Genomic DNA, 20,458 nt, shown 5'->3' with positions numbered 1-20,458 from the left:
ATGCACTTGTGCTTCTTCTATATCCACGATAACAGTTGACATTTCCGCTTAATACCTCTCGAGGAAAGGGTTTGGAAGGGATGAGCAAAACATTTAGTGTAGCATGTTTTCACCTAGGCTCTTTCGTGTGTTTTTTTTTTTTTTATTTCACTCGCAGTCCCGCACACGTCTTATCAAAAACCCCATGTAACCGCACTCATTCATATACAGCTGTGTTGGATTCGACTCGCCTCGCTGAGACGTGGCAACATGAATCGAAAACAATACGGAAGCATAAGAATGATCCAACCCCCTCTAACCTCTTACCCTGCTTTAATCCGTCCTGAGTTGTGCTTGATTTTCGAGCTAAACTTTGGTAGTTGCTCTGTCTGTTTAGTTACTTTTGGACACTTGATTGTGCGCTCGCTCAGGGAAGATTTTAGTGTTTCTTTCTCAAGTCAAGTGTATCTCAAGTAAACCCAAAGAAACTCAACTATTTTGACTCCTGCCTTGAAGACTGGATCAAAATACTTTTTATTTTTTTTATTTTTTATTTTTTATTTTTTAAAGAAATCCTTTTCAAATACACGATGGAAAGGTTTGATTTACCTTGCTGTCAATGCACAGCACACAGTAAATCGAACGCTCCTGCACAGCAAACATTGGAGGGTTCAAATTTCAGAGTTAAATTTATGGGAATTGATTTTTAACTACTGAAGTGTAATTTTGTCACATTTTTCAGTTAATTGGTGTTATTTTACAGAGTTGATGACTAGTGTTAGATGAACTCTGCAGAGACGTAACTAATCTCCGCCTTCGCACCTGACGATGAACGACAAAGACGACACACACTAGAGTGAAAACTAGTATTAAATTTCAACTGCCATCAAAGTTGGTTTTTTTTTTGTTTTTTTTTATGGGGGACCAAAACTGCCCAAATTAAAAATAAATAAATTACTAAATAAATAAATGAATAAAAGTGAAGATAAAAACTGATATAAAAATATAATTTTAAAATTTAAACAATTCAATTTTTTTATGTATAGTTGTATTTATATATAAAAAATATAATTAAAAAAATAAATACAAACAAATGGAAGTAAAACACTTTATTTATTTATATATAAAAATATAATTCAAAAATTAAATACAAAAATAAATGAATGGAAGTAAAAACAACTATATATATTTTTATTTATACATAAAAAATATAGTTCAAAAATTAAATACATTTATATTTATTTTTGCATTTAATTAATCATATTTTTTATATCCGTTTTTATTTTTTACATGTATTTATTTAGTCATTTATTAATTTTTTATTTTTAACCCCATTTGTAAACAAAAACAACAACAACAAAAAAACACTTTCAGTATAGACACTTTAAAGGTGTTAAATTTAACTCTGCAGGTGTTGAATTAACACTATCAATTTTGCTGTGTGAGGTATTTGTTTGTGGGGGCTCTGTGTCTCATAAAAAAAAAAATAAAAAATAAAAAAAAATGCTCCCCTCCCTCTTGATTCTCCATTTCACTGATTTGTCAGCTGCTCGATGTACGGAAAGTTACGTCACTCTTAAACAGCGTGTGTGTTTTTCAACTCACCTGCGTGGAGGAGGATCAGCACGTCTTGCATAACGCTATCACTAACCCGTGATGCCGACCTGATCCGTGTTGAAAAAGACACGCTGTTTGAATGGTGCGCTTTCATCACAGATCTGTGAATTGTAGGACACGTTCTACAAGGAGACGAGCGACTTGACGGCATGATGAACCGAGCGTTGGCGTGCGTGCATGCGGTGCACTCGCGCAGAAATGGCGTCTGCGCGCATCCACGCACGCACAATTGAAGCACACATGCTCAGCTATGATGTGTGTGTTTTCCGTTTTTTCTACATTGGGTTGTTATTGTTTCGTGGCAGTGTTGGGTGCCGCTGAGCAAAGAGTGGAGGCTGAGGAGGAGGAGGAGGAGGAGGAGGAAGAGGGAGAGGTGCTGGATAGACACAGATGTCTGTCGGCCCTGGCAGCGCTGCGACACGCCAAGTGGTTCCAGGTCGGCACCCACTCACTTCCTGTCTTCCTGCCTGATGCCGTTTGTAGCCTGACGATTGACTAATATTGTGACTACAAAAATGCGCAATGACATCATGATGAGTAACCAACGAGCACGTCATCGTATCACATTACCGGTTCTGTCTTATGACTCCATATGTCCATAAAATGTCAAATAATATATCGTAAGGCTACAAAGGCAATTGTGATTTTTTTTTTTTTCTTTTTGCTATTTTGTGAACCTGCCTGTTTTGTATCATGTCAATTCCTCCCTTTTAAAACCCTTCCTACACCCGTCCTCACTAACTGACCAAAAACATAACAAATAAATAAAATAAAAGTTGCAACATTTCATAAAAATGCTTACTCATACAAATCCTGGAGTTGAAGCAGTTTGGATAATGAACACGGTTTTCTTTTTCTTTTTTTCTTTTGTCTTTTTTTCTCAATTTCTTCCCGATCTCTATTGTTGTTCCACTGTTCCCTTTATCCCTTTTCTATTGTTTTCAGGCTCGAGTGAATGGACTCAAGTCCTGCGTTATCGTTCTCAGGATACTTCGAGACATGTGCAATAGACAACCCAGCTGGGAGCCCCTTAACGGATGGGTACGTCTGGCTGATTAAAGACATGTCCATGTCGTCATTCTCAAACTTTAAATCAGTGGTTCTTAACCTTGTTGGGTTTCCTATGCACATTCGCCGAAGCTTTAACTTTATTGACAAATAAAACTGGATATTTTTTTCAAAATCAAGCCACAGCTATAGCATTTTCATCGAATCCGGCTCTCTTCCCCTTGAATTCAGAAAGTGTTGTGTTCCCCATCGTACCACAAGAGGGCTTGGAAAAACGTAACTCTTTTTACTGCCACGCAATCACAAAAACAACCCCCCACTGTGCCAGCTGATTTTGAGCATTTTAACTCATCTTTCAAGGCAAACAGAATATGGTGTGCTTTGACTACATTTACAATGTGGGTACCAAATGAAAGATCGCATTCCATCCTTTCATTACAAAAAAAAAAAAAGTCAGTTTCTACCTTATTCCGTTCTTTAGTAATCACCATTTGAAAATAGGTCATTTGAGTGTGAATCAAGCGAAAATGAGGAGAAAACGAGCTTTTTCTGAAAAGATACATTTTCTCCACGACAGTGTCTTTGACGCTAATATTTTTTGTTTAGTGACGCTCTGTGAATTGGGCTTAATGTGATAAAGGCTTTGATCATTCACGTCATCCTTGAAAACATTCTGTTTCATCAGATTTCATCAGATTCCGTCATGTTTCATTGTAATTCCATACACCGGGCAGCCCATTAAAAAGAGATACAATGCTGCCATCTGCTGGCCATAGTTAGTGGCTGTTTTTGATTCCACAACCCATTGACCAGGCAGCACTCCACTTAGACATTGCACTGCCCATTGATTTAAAAAAAATAAAAAAAAATAAAAAAATACGTAGTTGAATTCATCTAACGTTTATGACAGCATACATCATGATTTTACTAAATGTTTTTAAACGTTTTTGGTGGTCAAAGAGTTAAAAAAATAAATAAATAAATAAAAATCTGAGGAAAAATAATAAATCTTGAGAAAGGGCGGCAAATGTGGAAATGTGAAATGGCATTGCTCCAGAAGAGGTCCCAGAATTGAGCCCTGTGGAACACCATACGTTCTGTTATACATGTGAATTCCTATTGCACACATCAGTTTCGACCACTTTTATTTATTTATTTTTTATTTATTTTTTTATTTTATTTTTTATTTTTTGCTCGACATAAGATAATTGATTACAATAATAAAGAAGTCTCACGACAGCTAGGCCAAGCAATCTAGGGCGATTACCTGCAGCCAGTAATAGCAAAGCGGGATGTATCATTGCGAATCATATGTGTATCTTCACCTCCGCCAAACCCGATCGAAACCAGGTTAAGAACCACTACTTTAAATGGATGGTCGTAAATCACATTGTGGATTTCCTTATTTGAATGCATTTTTTTTTTTTTTTTTTTTTACTGCGCTTTCCGGCAGCCTTTGGAACTCATCTGCGAGAAGGCCATTGCCACCTGCAACAGGCCTCTCGGGGCAGGAGAAGCCTTGCGCCGGGTCATGGAGTGTCTCGCCTCGGGCATACTGCTACCAGGTCTGAATCACTGTGCTTGGATGAGTCACTTTTACAGCTGGGCACTTGTGCGTGCGCGTTATCATACAAACACTCACTTGAAAAAGAACTGTCATACTTGAACACATTGAACCTGCAAAATTGCCTTCCCACAACAACGCTGCATGCAGCAATGAGCTAATTAAATGTGTGACATATCGGTGTCCAGCTAATGGTGTGATGTATAAAATGCTTGTCTGAGCAATAAATTTGTTGGACGCAAACAGGACGTAAATTGAGTGTCAGGTGTTAATTTATACAGAAAAGGGATTTTATTTTATTTTTTAAAGGAATAAGATACTGTGTTATGGGGCAATCATACACAGTAAATTATGGAGAGTAAATTTATTTATTTGGCACCAAATGGACTCAGTTTTAGAGCAATATTTACACTTGGAAGAAAGTCAAATAAAGAATTGAAAAAAAAATTCAAAATAAAAGTTACTCAAGGATTAAGGAACCTTTAGCTTGGGAGACAGTCTCTCTACTCCCTATATTGCTCGTGTCAGCTGTAATTTTTGTAACTTAATGACCCACAAATGACGTTTTTGGTCTCCTCTTGGATGCAAGCAAACAGTAGGAGTGGCATAGCTCAGGTGATAGAGTAGCAGTCTCCCAAGCTGAAGGTTGTGAGTTCTTTCCTCAACCCTTGAGTGACTTTTATTTTATTTTTTTCAATTCTCAATTTCACGCTCTGTGTAAATATTACTCTAAAACTGAGCCTAATTGGTTTCACAGTAAATAGAGTCAAATTTATTCAACAGAATTTCATGGCTTCACCACCAACCCACAGTTGAAATATTAGCAACATCCCTTGATTAAACCCAACAAAAGGGGCAAGCAGAAAATAAAGGCAACACATTTGAAAACTTGTGAATGCGCTATTTAACTCATTCAGTGCCATTGACGGCTATACACGTCAAAGATCCATTTTTACTGGGCTGGCAGTGAATGTGGTAAATGAAGTAACCATTTACCATTCGGAGAAGTCGATCCTCCTAATAGGTAAACCATGGACATCTTACTCTCCTGAATATTTCATTTGAATATGATGTTAATAAAAAAAGATTGTTGGTAATCAAGATGTGAAAGAAATACAAAGCATACAAAAACAATACTTTTTTTTTTTATGAAGCTTGCTTGAATAGCTCGCAGAGAAGTTGACAGTTCACATGATGTCATTATTAAACATTGTTGTTGTCACGTTGTGTCACTTCCACTAGGCGGTCCAGGTTTACGCGATCCGTGCGAGAAAGAGCCCACAAACACATTAGCCGACCTGACGGATGAGCAGGCGGAGGCCATCACCTATAGCGCACAGGTACGCAGCGCACACGCACACAAACCGCCAGCCCCAATTCTGTCAGTTTGGACGACATCTGTAAGCAAGCATGCCGGTCACATCATCTTCCAAAATCCGTACCAGAGCACGTCTTCAAAAACGAGCAGGTAGTGCTCTGCATTTTAACGCCATAAATCCATCTTTTGACACCACCCGACAAGAGCATATGTGTGTGTGTGGGTGTCATGTCCTCCTTGACACGCACGTTCGCCTGAGTCGAGCAGCTTTCCGAGCTGGCGTGGCTTAGCGGATCCCGCCGTCCGTTTTCCTTTGAAGACAACCTGAACGAGGCTGGAATGTCAATGGGGATAATTGTATTGGAGCAGATACAAGCGCAGATAGGAGAGCGAGAAAGCTGTTCTGTCAATGGGCTACACGGAGCCTCATGAATATCCCAGACACTTCAGCTCCCTAATGGATTCACATTAGCGCCGCCACTGCGGGCCACCGCCGTCCCGCCTCGTCGTTTGTGGAGGTCGACGATTGATTGATTGAGATAGATTGACGTGCGCTGATTAGACAACAATTACTTTGCTGTTACCTCTGCCTGGGAGGTTAGTGTCATTGGAAAGCATTTTTTTAACATAACTAACAATATTATGTATTGATAAGATACTTCACCTTATCCACTGTTTTATATCAAATGAGTTATGTTCATTCTGACCGTGTCCAGTTGCTGAGGTTGTTGCCACTTTCATCGATAGTCTCCACTGAGATGGTGCAACAGTTTTTACTGGTTATGTATATAATAGGGATGTAATGCCATCCAAACATCACGATACGATATTATCACGATATTGTGGGGAGGTTGGCGATACCAAAAAAGGTCGCAATATTGTAAAAAGAAAAAAGAAAAAAAAGAGCTCATTCTAAATAATAATAATAACAATAATAATGATAATAAAAATATACTTAATATTGAGGCACTTACATGCTAATGCTAGCTCAAATTGACTTCCTCCACATATTGACTCGCTTCACAAGCATATTACGTTCGGCTTCATCTGACCATTAGCGCGGATTTTAAATATGGAAGGGCCAAAACATGCCTTGTGAAAATTAAACTGCAATTAAAAAAAAAAATATATATATATATATATATATATATATATATTTTATCTCTTGAATAATTGACCACAGCTGCTAACAGTTTTCGTAACTCATTCGCTCCCATCCATTTTCACAGAAGCAATCCTGTTCGCTCCCGACTGTTTTACTGCATTTTGACAACAGAATATTGTGTTCTATTGCTATAAAAACATGGAACCTATCAAAAGAAAGATTAAAGTCTCTTCTTTCATCAGGGAAAAAAAAGTACATTTATATCTGTTTCCGTTTTGCAGCAATTAGCATTAGAATATAGCAACAAGGCCTGAGTTTGTTTTTTGTTTTTTTTGTTTTTTGTCTGTAAAAACAACACAACGCACTCAATACAATACTGTATACAATGCTAACTCGGCAATTTCTCAGGCAAAATCCAGTGAGAGGGAATTGCAATGTCGAAATGTGAACAGCCGACGCAGTCCGAAGTGTCTTTACATCTTCTCCTTTTCTGTATGCGCTTTATGTTTGACAGCACGCTCTCAGGCTGATGGCATTTGGACAGATCTGCAAAGTGCTGGAGATGGAGCCCCTTCCCTCAAATAAACCATTGCAGAAATACCCCTGGTGTGACAAAGAAGGTGAGTGTGAATGACGTTCTTACATTCAAGCTGTAACGTTCCAAGATTATGTGGGTTGGATCTCAAATGACCGGCGTCATATTTCTGTTTACCTCCTCTGTGTATATATTCGATCTTAGTTTTGTCAGTTTACAAGTCGTATAATTACGTTGACATTTACATCAACACGCGTAGTATTTAGTGAATGATTAGTAGTAAGTCTCGCTCTGCCTCCAGGCTTGGGTTTGAAAAGGCCATACGACGAGGGAATGATGGACGACAAGGACCTCATCAAGAAGATGAAGAGGAATCTTAGGAGAGGTGTGCAAAGAAAAAAAAAAAAAAAAGTCATTACATCGTGTTTTTATTTTTGCAAACAAACGGCTTTACTTTTTACTTAGAAGGTAGTGCAAACATCCTCTGGCTGCATCGCAGTTTTCTTCAAAGAAAAAACACAACACAAACACATTGAGGATTTTCTTCTGTTTTTTGTTTTTTTTTCTGTCCGTCAGCCTCTCTCCATTTTTAGCCATCTAACATCTCTCGCATGCTGATCAATACTATCGATTGGCAACGTTTTACCAGGCCACTCTACCGTCTGTGTCTTTCTTCTTTCAAGGAGAAGATGAACCACTCGTGACGAAGGCCGATATAGGCTTTTTTTTATTTTATTTTTTTTATTTTTTTATTTCGAGCCGCCGTGCAAGACGAGATTGCATTGAACGTTTTGGGAACAGATGATCCCTAACAAGTTGCACAAATATCCTCCACTGCGCACATCTGGCGAGAGATCAGCAATCTGCGGCTCTGAAGCCATATGTGGCTATATCAGTCCATTCCATTCTTTAGTCCCTCTCCTGTGGATCTCTAAAAAAAAAATTAGTAAAAAAATATATATATATATTAAAGCTGCAACTGGTCATTTAGTATGTAACTTGCTCATACTTGTACGACGTCATCAGCAGGCGATGCCGGTTGTGTTTCTACTGTTTGAAGAAAATGGAGTACTTGACCCCTTTGACCGGTTTACTGCTTGATCAGTTCTCGACAGCAAAGCCATAGACTCCAACCAGCCAATGAATGCCCTGATGCGGTTGAACCAGATCCGTCCAGGGCTGCAGTATCGCCTCCTGTCCCAGTCGGGCCCGGTCCACGCCCCCGTCTTCACCATGTCCGTGGACCTGGATGGAACCGTTTACGAAGCGTCGGGGTCCTCCAAGAAGACCGCCAAGCTCCACGTTGCCGTCAAGGTGAAGCAAAAAAGCCTTCTCCCATGTTTTCATGTACCTATGCAGATTCTTGAATGTGTGTGGAGGTGGAGGTGGGCAAATCCATGTCATCCTAAAGTGGCCGTGAACAAAAAGGCTCTCCAGAGCAAAGAGCACGGATAAGCCGCTATTTGCTTCATTCCCATAAAAGGCTTTCTCCCCCGTCTCCCTGTTTTCTGTTCTTTCTTTCTCTCTCTCTCTCTCTCGCTCTTCCTCTCTCTCTCTTTCTCTCTCTCTCCCTCTCTATCTTTGTCACTCTTCCACACTCTTTCTTTCTCTTCCTTTGTCTTTTTCTCTCTCTCAGCTCTTCCTCTTTCTCTCACTTTCTCTCTCTTCCTCTCTTTGTCTCTGTCTTCCTCTCTTTCTTTCTCTTCCTTTCGCTTTCTCTCTCTTCCTCTCTCTCTCTTTCTCTCGCTCTCTTTCTCACTCTCTCTCCCTTTCTCTCTCTTTCTTTCTCTCTTTCTCGCTCCCTTTCTCTTTTTTTCTTTCTCTTCCCCTCTCCCTCTCCTTTTCTCTTTCTTTCTCTCACTCTTTCTTTTTCTCACTTTTTCTCTCTTCCTCTTTCTTTCTCTTCCTTTCTCTTTCTGTCTCTCTCTCTCTCTCTCTCTCTCTCTCTCTCTCTCTCTCTCTCTCTCTCTCTCTCTCTCTCTCTCTCTCTCTCTCTCTCTCTCTCTCTCTCTCTCTCTCTCTCTCTCTTTCCATCATGTTTTGACCATACGATCTCTCCCTCAGTAAACACCCATTGGGTCAGAAAAAGTCTCATTTTCTTTTCTCTGCTAAAATCATGGTTATATGAAAGCTTCCGCTGACTTATTTTAGGAAGGTTTCTTTTGAACCATTTCACTATTTCAAAAAAAAAAAAAAAAAATACACTTGCTTCTTGCTGTGTTTCATTTTTCTTGACATAAAGTGACATGACATTTTTGCTAACAATAAGAAATTGTTACCTTTTTGTTGTTTTTGTCACACAGCCTTTTTGAATCTCCCTTCTAAGGTGGCAATCGTCTTCCCTTTCCGCAGGTTCTCCAGGCGATGGGCTACCCTACTGGTTTCGACTCGGACCTGGACCCCATGAGCTCGGACGAGAAGTCCGACGGCGAAGGCAAGAGCGAGACGTCCTCGCACGCGAGCAATAACGCAACGCACTCCTCGGACAGCTCCAACACGCTGGAGGTGGGCCTCCCTCCCAAAAGGAAAAGGACAACACGCGATCCAGGCGGTTGGCTTGCATGCTAACGTTTCTGCCATTTTTATTGGTGCGCTAGGTGCGAACTCAGGGCCCCATACTGACCGCGAGCGGGAAGAACCCTGTTATGGAGCTGAACGAGAAGAGACGAGGTCTCAAATATGAGCTGATCTCGGAAAGCGGAGGCAGCCATGATAAGCGCTTCGTCATGGAGGTGGGCGCTTCGCACAAAAAAGTTGAAAAGCAAAATATGTCGAATTTGGCCAAATTTATTTGTGGCGCTGCAGAGAGAAGGATGTAGAACTTTGATAACATTTCTTCTGGCCTGTCATATGATAAACATAAAAGTGATTCTGCTGAACCTGAGAACTACTTTTTTCTCTTTTTTTTTTTTCCCCCTTTCTTTTTTTAAATTTAAACAAAGCTAAGTAAAACATTAACATTTCAGTTATACTGAAATTTTAGGGATCAATATATTTGTTGAAGTTTTAGTTAAACTTCCTAAGACACGTTTCTGTGCCTGGGAGCGTCCTGTCATTTTGTTACAGTTATAAAAACGAAGATTGACAATTATCTAAATAGAAAAATAATCTTTAATACGCTGAAAATCTGACAACCTGTGCCATAAACATGCTTAAAGGCACATAAATTAAGTGTTAGCATTGTATTTTTAAAAAATTTGACATGGATGTTTTTCTTTTTAATAGGTTTAAAAAAAAATAATAAATCCTTTTCGAGTCTATATCAATTCATAAAACCAAAAAGCAACTATTTATATCTCTTTTCCACATAAATTCAAAAGAAAATAGAATTTTAAAGACCAATTATTTTTTTTTGTATCTCACTGTTTTCTTGAAATGTGCTGTTCACATGAATTATTGAAGAATCTTTTTAATTAATAGTTACAATTATTGAATTAGAATTATGGGGGGAAAATCTCATCTTTCCCGATTTCAATGTTTGTGTAACATTTAAGTGATGATCACACATTACTTTAATTAATAAACTAAATAATTTAAACAATTAAAAAATGTAATTAGGAATTTAATGTTTGTGTAGTTATTATTATATCCTTGATTTTTCTTTAAGAAGAATTGCTGTTCCATAATTAATATCGGAGTGAAACATGAACTCTTTTGAATTGAAATGATTTGAGGAAATTAGAATCAAGACCCAGCTCTACTTTTTACTGCAAACCAATATTAGTTACAAATATCAGTTATCGGCCTCCGTAACTACTAATAATCGGTATTAGTATTGAAAATGAAAAAATGGTCTAATTGCAATTCATCCCAGGTTTGATAAATCACATTACACCTGGTAATACCTTGATTATCATTTTGTACATACTCCACCAAGAATGCCCAAAATGAACTGTGCAGCAATTATGTGCTGCGTGCAGCCAGTGAGCAGATTACCTTCCACGTCTGTTTTTATGAGCAATCAAGTCTACACCCGTTTTTGTTGTTAGTAAATCAAGCATATGATATGGCCACTGGAGGACTTTTGAAAGCAAACGGCCCCAGACGGGGAAAGAAGTCAAACAGAAAAATGTACTCGGGCTGAATCGGCTAATGAAGTGCTACGCGACACGCACGTGCGCACGCGCGGAGGAAACCGGCTGTTCGCCAATGCGGTCAATCAGTCAAGTTTGTTCACGGAGTGAGCCCGCTGTCGGCGAGGCGTGCTGTTTTCTGACATGCCTCGCCGCTCCGTTGCTCCTCTGATTGATTAGCACGCCTGTTCTGACAGCAGGGCATCGCTAAGCAAGTGAGCCTGTTCCGCCAGACCTTGCTTGAGTTGCTGGTTGCTGCTAAACGTGCTTTTGGGACAGTACGCTCACGTGATGAATTAGTTTTGACAGAAAACAAAAAAACGTGAAAGCACTCATTCAATTTTCCACGTATGCCAGGTGGAGGTGGACGGACAGAAGTTTCGTGGGGCGGGCCCCAACAAAAAGGTAGCAAAGGCCAGTGCTGCTTTGGCTGCGCTGGAAAAACTCTTCTCTGGGCCCAATGCTGCTGCAAACAAGAAGAAGAAGCTGCTGCCTCAGGTTGGGAACACACAACATCTACATGACTTAATCAATGACCAAATTGATTGGTGAAAAGTTCCAGCAGATTCTAATCTACTGTAAGAGATGACACTTTTTTTTTGTGTGTGTTTATTTTAGGTTTTATTTTAACTCTGCCTTTTGGTGGAAGAACATTTAATTCAGGGGTGTCAAACTCATTTTAAATCGGGGGCCACTTTCTCCTTCTTCTTCATTTTTCTTCTTTCTTTGTTCATTCTTTTTCTCTTTTCTTTTTCTTCGTTCTTTCTTTTCCTTCTTATTCTTTCTCTTCTTTTTTTCCTTCTTTTTCTTCTTTTCTTTCTACTTTTTCTTCTTTTTCTTCTCTTTTTCTTCTTTTTCTCCTTTTTCTCCTTTTTTTCGTTTCATCTTTTTTTCTTATTTTTCTCTTCTTTCTTTTTCTTCTTTTCTTCTTCTTCTTTCTACTTCCTCTTTTTTTTAAATATTATTATTATTAAATATGAACTAATTCACTCCCCACCATTTCCACTGAAGACTCTCATCTTTCATCAGGGAAATAAAATTATATTTATCGGTTTCGGTTTTGCAGCAATTGGCATTAGAATATAGCTAAGTTTCATCATTATTCACATTCCTGGTGAAAACACAGCAAAGAGAGCTTGTTGCAACATGGCCCTGGTTCATCTCTTATACTCTGTTCCCACCTGCTGGCCATTTTTTGTAATAACTACCACTACTTTAAGCGACCTCTTCATGTCAGAGGTTGCATCAACGCCTTCTGTATACTCTAGCATAAAAAACAACAACAACAACTAAAAAAAAAAAATGTACAAATAAGTTTTTGGGAACATGGCACTATTTAAAATATAACGTTTTTGAATGTTTTTGGGAGCAAATGACTTAATAATTAATAATAATAATAAAAACAATTTTTAAACAGAATGAGGTCAAAATATTTTCAGGTTTTTTGTGTGTATGTGTAACTGCAAATATATTACAAAAATATTCAAATTTATTATTATTTTATTGTAGAGTGGCAGCCAAAATTCTGAATGTCATTTAAATGGTTGTCAGTGCACCCTCCAGTGGACAAAATTAGCACAAACCAATTTGTGTTGTCTTCACGGGCCAGACTGGACCCTCAGGTTCGGCACCCCTGACTTGATTGTTCTGGCTCTCATGGCATAAATACGTGAACAAACGTACATTATTTATTGTGAATATGTAATCATGTTTACGGTCCCATTAAGAGAAATTGGATCATTTCCTGCCGCAAAACTGATCATCTCGCACAGCAATAGAAATGCGTGCGGCATGGAAGTTGCAATATAGTCAACGCGCTGAGCTCAGATTTCCGGTAGCGCGCCATCATGTGTGCGCTCCGATTAGCAAAACGCACAGCCGCCTCTTTGTGTGGGCGAAAGCTAATTCTCCATGACATCTCCCATCGTGTCCTCTCATTCAGACGAAAGGCGCCCTGGCTGCGGCGGCAGCAGCCTCAGCAGTGGCAGCTCAGGTCGCCCGAGGAAGAGGACGAGCGGCCCTCGCGCGGGGCGCCTTCGTCAGCGCCGCCGCTGCCGCCGCCGCCGCGCCGGGATACGTTACGCCAGGTACGCCATTTTTTATTTTTATTTTTTTCTTCGTGATGACGTGCCGTTCGTGACGTGACGCTTTCGTCCGCAGGTTTCGGAACGCCGTACGCCTACAGCCCCGCCGCAGCCGCTCCTGCTTACGGTATGTTGCCCGCTTGTTGCTTCCTGTCATTGTCGCGCCCACTTCCTGTCTGTCGCTTAAGCCTCCGCGCAGGCGTCACTCAACAGCAACTGCAATCATCCGAATGGTTCTGGCTTGGACTCTAACATCTCATCTTTCCTTGAAGTTTTTCAACTTTGGACCAATTGCTCAAATGCTGATCAGGGCTGTCGGCTTTTCTGTTCTGTTCTGTTTGTGCGATCTTCAAAGAAATGTGCTCTTTGGCTAAGTGTCCGCTCGCTCGCCACTTGATATTCAGCCAAGCGCTGCTGTCTTGACTTTCCGGTCCCAAGCTAAGATCAAATGAGATGGTATTAATCCCAAAGAGTGCTGCACCGTCCATTTTTTTTTATTTTTTTTATTTTTTTTAAATGAAGAAAAGTTATAGCAAGCAGGAATGGCCGCAATAATCGATTACATGAAGAACTCGGGCGACTGTGCGGAATTAATTGCTGACTACTGCACGACTTGGCTTCAACCACCAGAGGCGCTGTTGAGTCTTGAGATGATGTCATCAAGACTTCCTCCTTCCCAGCTTGTAGATAGTCTGGTTTGTATGTTTTATATAGCAGATTCTGTCATCAATAATTACACCTAGCTATTTATTTTCATATACCCTTTAAAAAAATGGATGTTTTCTGATTGATTATTATTAAATGAAAAATGTAAGTAAAAAACAGAACATTATGATACACTTAGAGTAACCTGCAAATGTTTTGCCTTTGGCTCCTAACTGAGTATAAGTCGATGTAAACAACACCAAAACGGATGCAGATTTTTATTTTGGGTCTTGTACTGTTGTCATCTTTTTTTTTTCTTTCTTTTTTTTCCCCCCTGTTTCGATTAGTACAGTCTGAGTTTGCCGTTGCGTTACACAGGCTGTCCCGTTCGAGCTGCTAATTATTTCCACAGCCCCCATTGCTAAGCATGGTTCGTTGGACTTGTATACAGTAATGAGTTGCGCTCATAGGACAGCTTAGGACAGTAAATGTTTAATTTAGACTCATTGATGATCGTTGATTATAATCCTGATTGAAGGCGCTTGCGTCATGTTGAGCTAACGATGCGTGTCCTGCTGGATGATGGATCATCAGAGCTACTTTTATCTCTCCGATTCCTCACTTTAATCCTGCTTCCTGCTCCTTCTGCTGCTTTCTTTAAGATGCGTAACAACTAACTTGTGCTACTCATCAAACCGCTGGACCTTGCCTCGTAGTTTACAATGAACTTTTTTTTTTTCTTTTTTTTTTTCGTCACCTCAACACTGCTCTTCTCATGTTTCCCTCTAGGTTTGCCCAAGAGAATGCTTCTGTTGCCCGTCATGAAAGTACCCACCTACCCCGTCCCCCACTATCACTTCTTTTAGACCGACAGTCAGTGATTGAGAAAGGATTACAGACTTAAGTTTGCATTATTATCCCCCCCCCCAAAAAAACAAAAAACAAAAAAAACATACTGCAGGTTTAGATTTTTGAAGTCGAAAACTTGAAGGATTTCTACTGTGAATTTTTACTTGATCCTAAGTTATATCTGTTGTTACTTTGTTCTTTTCTCCAAATGGGGTTGCTTTTGCAATACGTCACACAACATTCTTTGTAAAATATCCAACTAATATGACTTGTGTGAAGGGATGTATAGGAATAATTCTGTCATGTTGAATAAACTTTATTTCCTATAAAAGTGGAGCTCTGACTGGTGTATTTGTTTTTGGGTTTTTTTCTCAGTAAAATCTAAACTTCCTCATTTGCCAACCAGCTGTAATTGAAGATGCACTTAATGAGTGAGCAATTAATTGTTAAACATTAGCACACAGAACTTCAATAGTTTACGTTAATCCCATGTCATCCCTTTATTTATTTGTTTTTTGGAGCAACGGGTTCAGGTATTCACTGGCAGTACAGAACATTTTGTATCTTTTTTTTTTTTTTTTTCACAACTTGCATCAAGTTTTTCATATTTGTTTATTAACGTAAGTGGACAAATATAGTTACCAAATGTGGTTGCATGTTTTAGTTCATTGATACAGTAATTTTATAACGGGTAATTAATTGTTTTTTGAAGTTGAAAAAATATACTAAACAGTGAAAAGTAGTGTGAAGCATTGAGTCAAATTTGTGTCGTGATAATTTTCTGCCACTAGGTGGCATTAGTGTTTCATGTTGCAGGTTGGTCAAGTCATCTATTTATATAGCATGAGAGAAACGGTTTATTTAGTTCATTCAAACAGTAATTTCCTAATAGGCAATTCATAGTTATTTGAAGTTGAAAAAAATGAATATAAAAAATATACTAAACAGTGAAAAGTAGTGTGAAACATTGGCAGATTTATGTTGTATGTGGAAATGTTCTGCCACTAGGTGGCATTAGTGTTTCATGTTGCACATTGGCGACAGAAACAGTATATTTAATCACACATTCCTAAATGTACAATGAAATATTTTGAAATTTGTTAATGGCAAGTAAGCTTCACTGAACTGTCCACAGGTGTGAACGCGGCCGCACTTTTGAGGCTGTTTACGATCAGGAACTTGAAATTAGAAGAATAGAAAATTGACATTCATTTTTTGCGATTTTAAGGAAAAATTGTGTATTGGGATTTACTCTATCGGTCTTTCTTTAAAATTATCTGTCATTTTTATTTTTATTTTTTTGTGGGGACATTATATGTATCACAAGTACTATAGTGGCATCAGTATTGACTTCAAGAGTGCACGAAAGAAAAAGGATGAATGGATGAACTGTAACCTAATTTTCATACTTGATTTAAAGTATTTTTAATGATGACTCCCAATTTCCTATTAAGCATTTTTCAAAATGTCAAACTCTATCCATCTTCCAGTCAGATGCCAACATAATTTAAATGTACTAAATGCCACCCTACCAATAACCTCTTTAGTTTGGTGAAAAAAAAGTTTCCAGTCCTTGAAGCACGGCTGCAAATGCCACCATAACCTTTTCCTCGTGGACCAAATGTAAATCCAGACGTGTCACTCTTGTGTCATTTGTGTGTCTCACTCCAGGGGGTCTTTTCATCGACAATCCCTTCTACCAGCCGCGGACCCTCGCGCCCTTCATCATCCACCTGGGCCCCCAGGATCTCTTTTCCGACTTCTAGAGGAGATGACAGGTTTTCGGAACCCCCGCACCGCCTCGTCACACGTTCCTCTCCGGCGACTCTCACTTCCTGCCTGTTTTTTTTTTTTTTTTTTTTTTCTATTCTTGCTGCTACACCGATTTCTAAAAGGCAGCAGAATGTGACGACTCTTCTACTTCTTCTTCTTCTTCTTCTTCTCTACGAAGCGGACACATCATAGTGGGAGGAGCATGAGGGTGTGGGGCGGGGCTGCATCACCCTAAAAGCAATACTCTCATTTTGTCGAGACGTGTGAACGGAACGGAACGGAACGGGGCTGGTCTTTATAGCAATAGGCAATACACAAACTCCTCTTCAAGAAGAATGTCCGGCAACTTTAAACGTGACGTTGCAGTAGCTCGTCTTGATTGTATCCAAATGACGTGTGCGTATCACATATACATGCATATATAAACAACACGTGTTGACTATAATAATAATATGATGATGATGTACGTATGTAAATACATTTTAAAGGATAACTTATTGTTATAAATTATTTTAGGACGATACAGTGAAATGTACCTGTAATAATAACAACACTATAGCTTTCTTCCAGTTTTTCTATACACGAGCTAATTGTAGGACAACCAATATTATCTTTGCTATTTCTTCCTAATAATCGCCGCTCTTAGACTAATAACGAAGCTCCCTTCCTCCCTCCCTTCCTTCCTTCCTTCCTTCCTTCCTTCCTTCCTTCCTTGATGTCGTTCTGAGCCTATATGCCAAGAGGTGCTCGCGTCTTATCAGCTAATCACACGTTTTCTGCCAGAAAGCACACGTTGTAATGTAAAAGCCTCACTGCTGGCAGGGAATGCTCTCTGTGTTTGTTTGTTTGTTTGTTGCGTGTTGGGAGTGCGTGCTCGTCGATGAAACGCGTCCAGTCAGCTCCGAGGGGAATTTGCTCCTTCACCTTCCTTCATAAGCAAAAAAGCACACACGTCGTTAATGACTGGATATCGGACAACAACGCGGACGACTGGCGAACTCGTCGCAGGAAAAAAAAAAAAAAAAAAAGAAGTTTCAAAGTAACCAATTGGGAGTTGATGTTGCGTCATTAGGGTGGAAAATGGCCTCTAAATTTGGAAATGTGCTCCTGATGGACGGTCGAAATGCTTCATGTTCAGTGGCTGCACTTTGACACTTTGGGATGATTATAGTCTGTTTAATTGCCGTTTCCTTATTTTTTTTTTAATCGTCAAGTTTAGCTGCTAAATTAGAATTTGCATTAGCGACCTGCTATTGCACACATTTAATTGTGGGGAGGTTGCATTTTTCAAGGCTTGTTGGCTGCTTTGAATTTAAAAGGATATCAACTAAATTGTGCTAAACCTTCAAATTAGACCTACTAATATAATTTAGCAACAATTTCAGAACTATTTATATGCCTTTGCCTATGCAAAGTTTATTACTGCCACAGATTCAGAACATTTCCATATTTTTTAAACATCATTAGGTGAACTTATGTTAATTGAAGACATAATAAATGAGAAACAAAAATACAGACCTCTAAAAAAAGAGAATAAAAAATACTGAGCTTATAAATGAGAAACAAAAATACTGAGCACTACAAAATAAATGAGAAACAAAAATAATACTGACCTCAAAAAAATAAATAAATGAGGAGCAAAAATAATACTGAGCTCTACTAAATAAATAAAAACAAAAATAATACTGAGCGCTACAAAATAAATACATAAAAAAACAAAATACTGAGCACTACAAAATAAATACATAAAAAAACAAAAACAATACTGAGCTCTACAAAATAAGTAAATAAAAAAACAAGAACAATACTGAGCTATACAAAATAAATAAAAATACAATAATACTGAGCTCTACAAAATAAATAAATAAATAAATAAATGAGAAACAAAGCTACCTCAAAAGGGTCTGATCCATGTTTACGGCGTTAAAACAGAATACGTTTCAAAATCCGTTGCGTATTGATTCCTTTCATTGACTGAGCAGATGATCAATACTTAAGCCTTGGCAGAGGTCGAAATGTTCCCATTCAAGCAGTGCATATTGTATTGTTTGTTTGTGGCGCCGTTCCAGCAGGTTCAGGTTTTGTCATCGGCACGGAGAAGCTGAAGTTGAGGACAGTTGAGAACTTTTATTGAGTGAATCCTGACCTTCTTCGACCATTTAAGTCTTTCCCCTCCTGCCTGCTCTGCGTCTGCCCTCTTTCCAGATGGGCCACATTAATGAGGCAGACAGCGAGCAACCTCTTCATTTCCCTCCAGACTTCAGAGTCACACGGTAGTCGTCACCCTGCTGGCCCACACACACACAGTTCCCTCCAAAAGTATTGCAACGGCAAGCTCCATTCTTCTGTTGGATACTTTTGGTTTTCAAAAATATTTACTTATGAATATGGACATATATATTTTTTGTTTTTATTTGCATTTATATATATATTTTTTGTGTTTAATATTTGAATTATAGATTTTTTATATCCGTTCTTGTTTCTGGTGGGTGCTTCTCTCTTCAGTCTTGTCTTCAGAAGGTAAAAGCATTCAGTATACAGCAAAAACCGGCTTGAACAGGAATTGGCCTTGCGTCCCAATACTTTTTCGATTCATCTATCAATAATTTCTACTAATATCTCGTTCAGAAAACTACTATCGAGGCGATATCGAAAACGTACTGTGTGCAAAATGCAGCCACTGACGTAAAAGTAGTGCTCGGGCGTTTTCCGACTCCTGCAGAAACGGATCACAAATAGATCAGGCATCACGTTTCACCTGCGCAGTTGACCAGAATAACTGCGGATCATATCATTTTCCCGTGCGTGTGTTTGCAGGGGTGGGTGGGAAGAGTACAACACACCACACATAAACATTCATGGAGCCGCACACTTCCACACGTGAAGCATGTTGTCGCATACGTACCTGCTGGTCAAGGTCCAAGTAGAAGGATGGAACTTCAACTTTGGGAATGTACACAATGTTGTTCTCGTGATTGTAGAGTAGAATGTATTTACTCCTAGAGTAAACAAAACATATTTATTCGGTCTATATATGGACACGTGCATATATATACTGTACATTGATATACATTTTTGAAATGTTTTTGGCGCATCACCATTTTTTTTTCCTTGGATTTTTATTTCCAATATTTTCACAATTGTAGTGTCTTATTGCTCTTGTAAATATATTTTCTTTGTTTTTGTTTTTAACAATCTTTTGACAAAGTTTCTGATGCTGCCTATGAAAGGACAAAGTGATATTTAATCCTCACAGTCGCCGTTTGTGGCCAAGGAGGCCGAATGACAACAAAATGGAGGTGATTAGAATGTGCTGTGTTCACCGTTTGGTAGCAAAAAAAACAAACAAACGTTCACAGCAGTGCTGCTTTTCACTTCTTCACTTCATTTATGCTTGTGGGAGTGAATAATAAAAGAGAGAAAGTGCTGAATCATTATATCCGACTACTTGTCTACTAATTGGATTCACAAAGGCTTGCTTTTTATCTTGTCTGTAGTAATAATAACTCGATGATGCAATAGAGCTTTTCAATAAGATTCTAAATTATACAGTTGTATCATATTTCACAATAAAAATGTGACTGTTAGGTAAGAGTGCAATATTTACAATCTGAATCGGGGGACAAGTTTGCCGTTTTGCTGCTGTTTTGGTTCGCAACAAAGTTCAAATATGCTCTTACTGAATTAGTGATATTTTAGGGAGTTAGCAAGGAAACACTGATCAGCTTGCTAACTATTAGCCACATATAGTACAAAATAATACATCAGATAAACACAATCAATCCCCTCAGTTTTGTTTTATTAGCGCAGCACCTCCACGTGTCAAATATCATTTGGCAAACATTTGCTGTGCTTCAAGCTGGAAAATGTAAACGATGTGGCATGTGCAAGTGATACGTTTTATGATG

At 38.8% G+C, this 20,458-nt stretch overlaps 1 protein-coding gene across 5 annotated transcripts in view; it reads left to right on the top strand.

The window, feature by feature from the left end:
• strbp (spermatid perinuclear RNA binding protein) overlaps positions 1-19,987 on the top strand; it is a 77,988-nt gene extending 58,001 nt beyond the window's left edge. For 3 of the 5 annotated variants that reach the window (XM_077497011.1, XM_077497012.1, XM_077497009.1), the window contains exons 7-19: positions 1,902-2,032; positions 2,542-2,637; positions 4,058-4,169; positions 5,411-5,508; positions 7,106-7,211; positions 7,428-7,511; positions 8,232-8,440; positions 9,479-9,631; positions 9,724-9,858; positions 11,557-11,697; positions 13,142-13,286; positions 13,360-13,410; positions 16,449-19,987. In XM_077497011.1, coding sequence (XP_077353137.1) covers positions 1,902-2,032; positions 2,542-2,637; positions 4,058-4,169; positions 5,411-5,508; positions 7,106-7,211; positions 7,428-7,511; positions 8,232-8,440; positions 9,479-9,631; positions 9,724-9,858; positions 11,557-11,697; positions 13,142-13,286; positions 13,360-13,410; positions 16,449-16,543 — 1,556 coding nt within the window. In that variant the 3' untranslated portion in view covers positions 16,544-19,987. Of the gene's footprint in view, positions 1-1,901; positions 2,033-2,541; positions 2,638-4,057; positions 4,170-5,410; positions 5,509-7,105; positions 7,212-7,427; positions 7,512-8,231; positions 8,441-9,478; positions 9,632-9,723; positions 9,859-11,556; positions 11,698-13,141; positions 13,287-13,359; positions 13,411-14,717; positions 15,114-16,448 lie in introns of those variants that run through there. The other 2 variants (XM_077497014.1, XM_077497013.1) reach the window with 1 other exon arrangement.
• The last annotated feature ends 471 nt before the right edge of the window (positions 19,988-20,458 follow it).

The sequence above is a fragment of the Festucalex cinctus genome, chromosome 15 (assembly GCF_051991245.1).
Source record: "Festucalex cinctus isolate MCC-2025b chromosome 15, RoL_Fcin_1.0, whole genome shotgun sequence".
Classification (NCBI taxonomy): Eukaryota; Metazoa; Chordata; class Actinopteri; order Syngnathiformes; family Syngnathidae; genus Festucalex; species Festucalex cinctus.
Note: the sequence above shows the minus strand (reverse complement) of the source record. Positions and strands in the feature narration are given on the sequence as shown.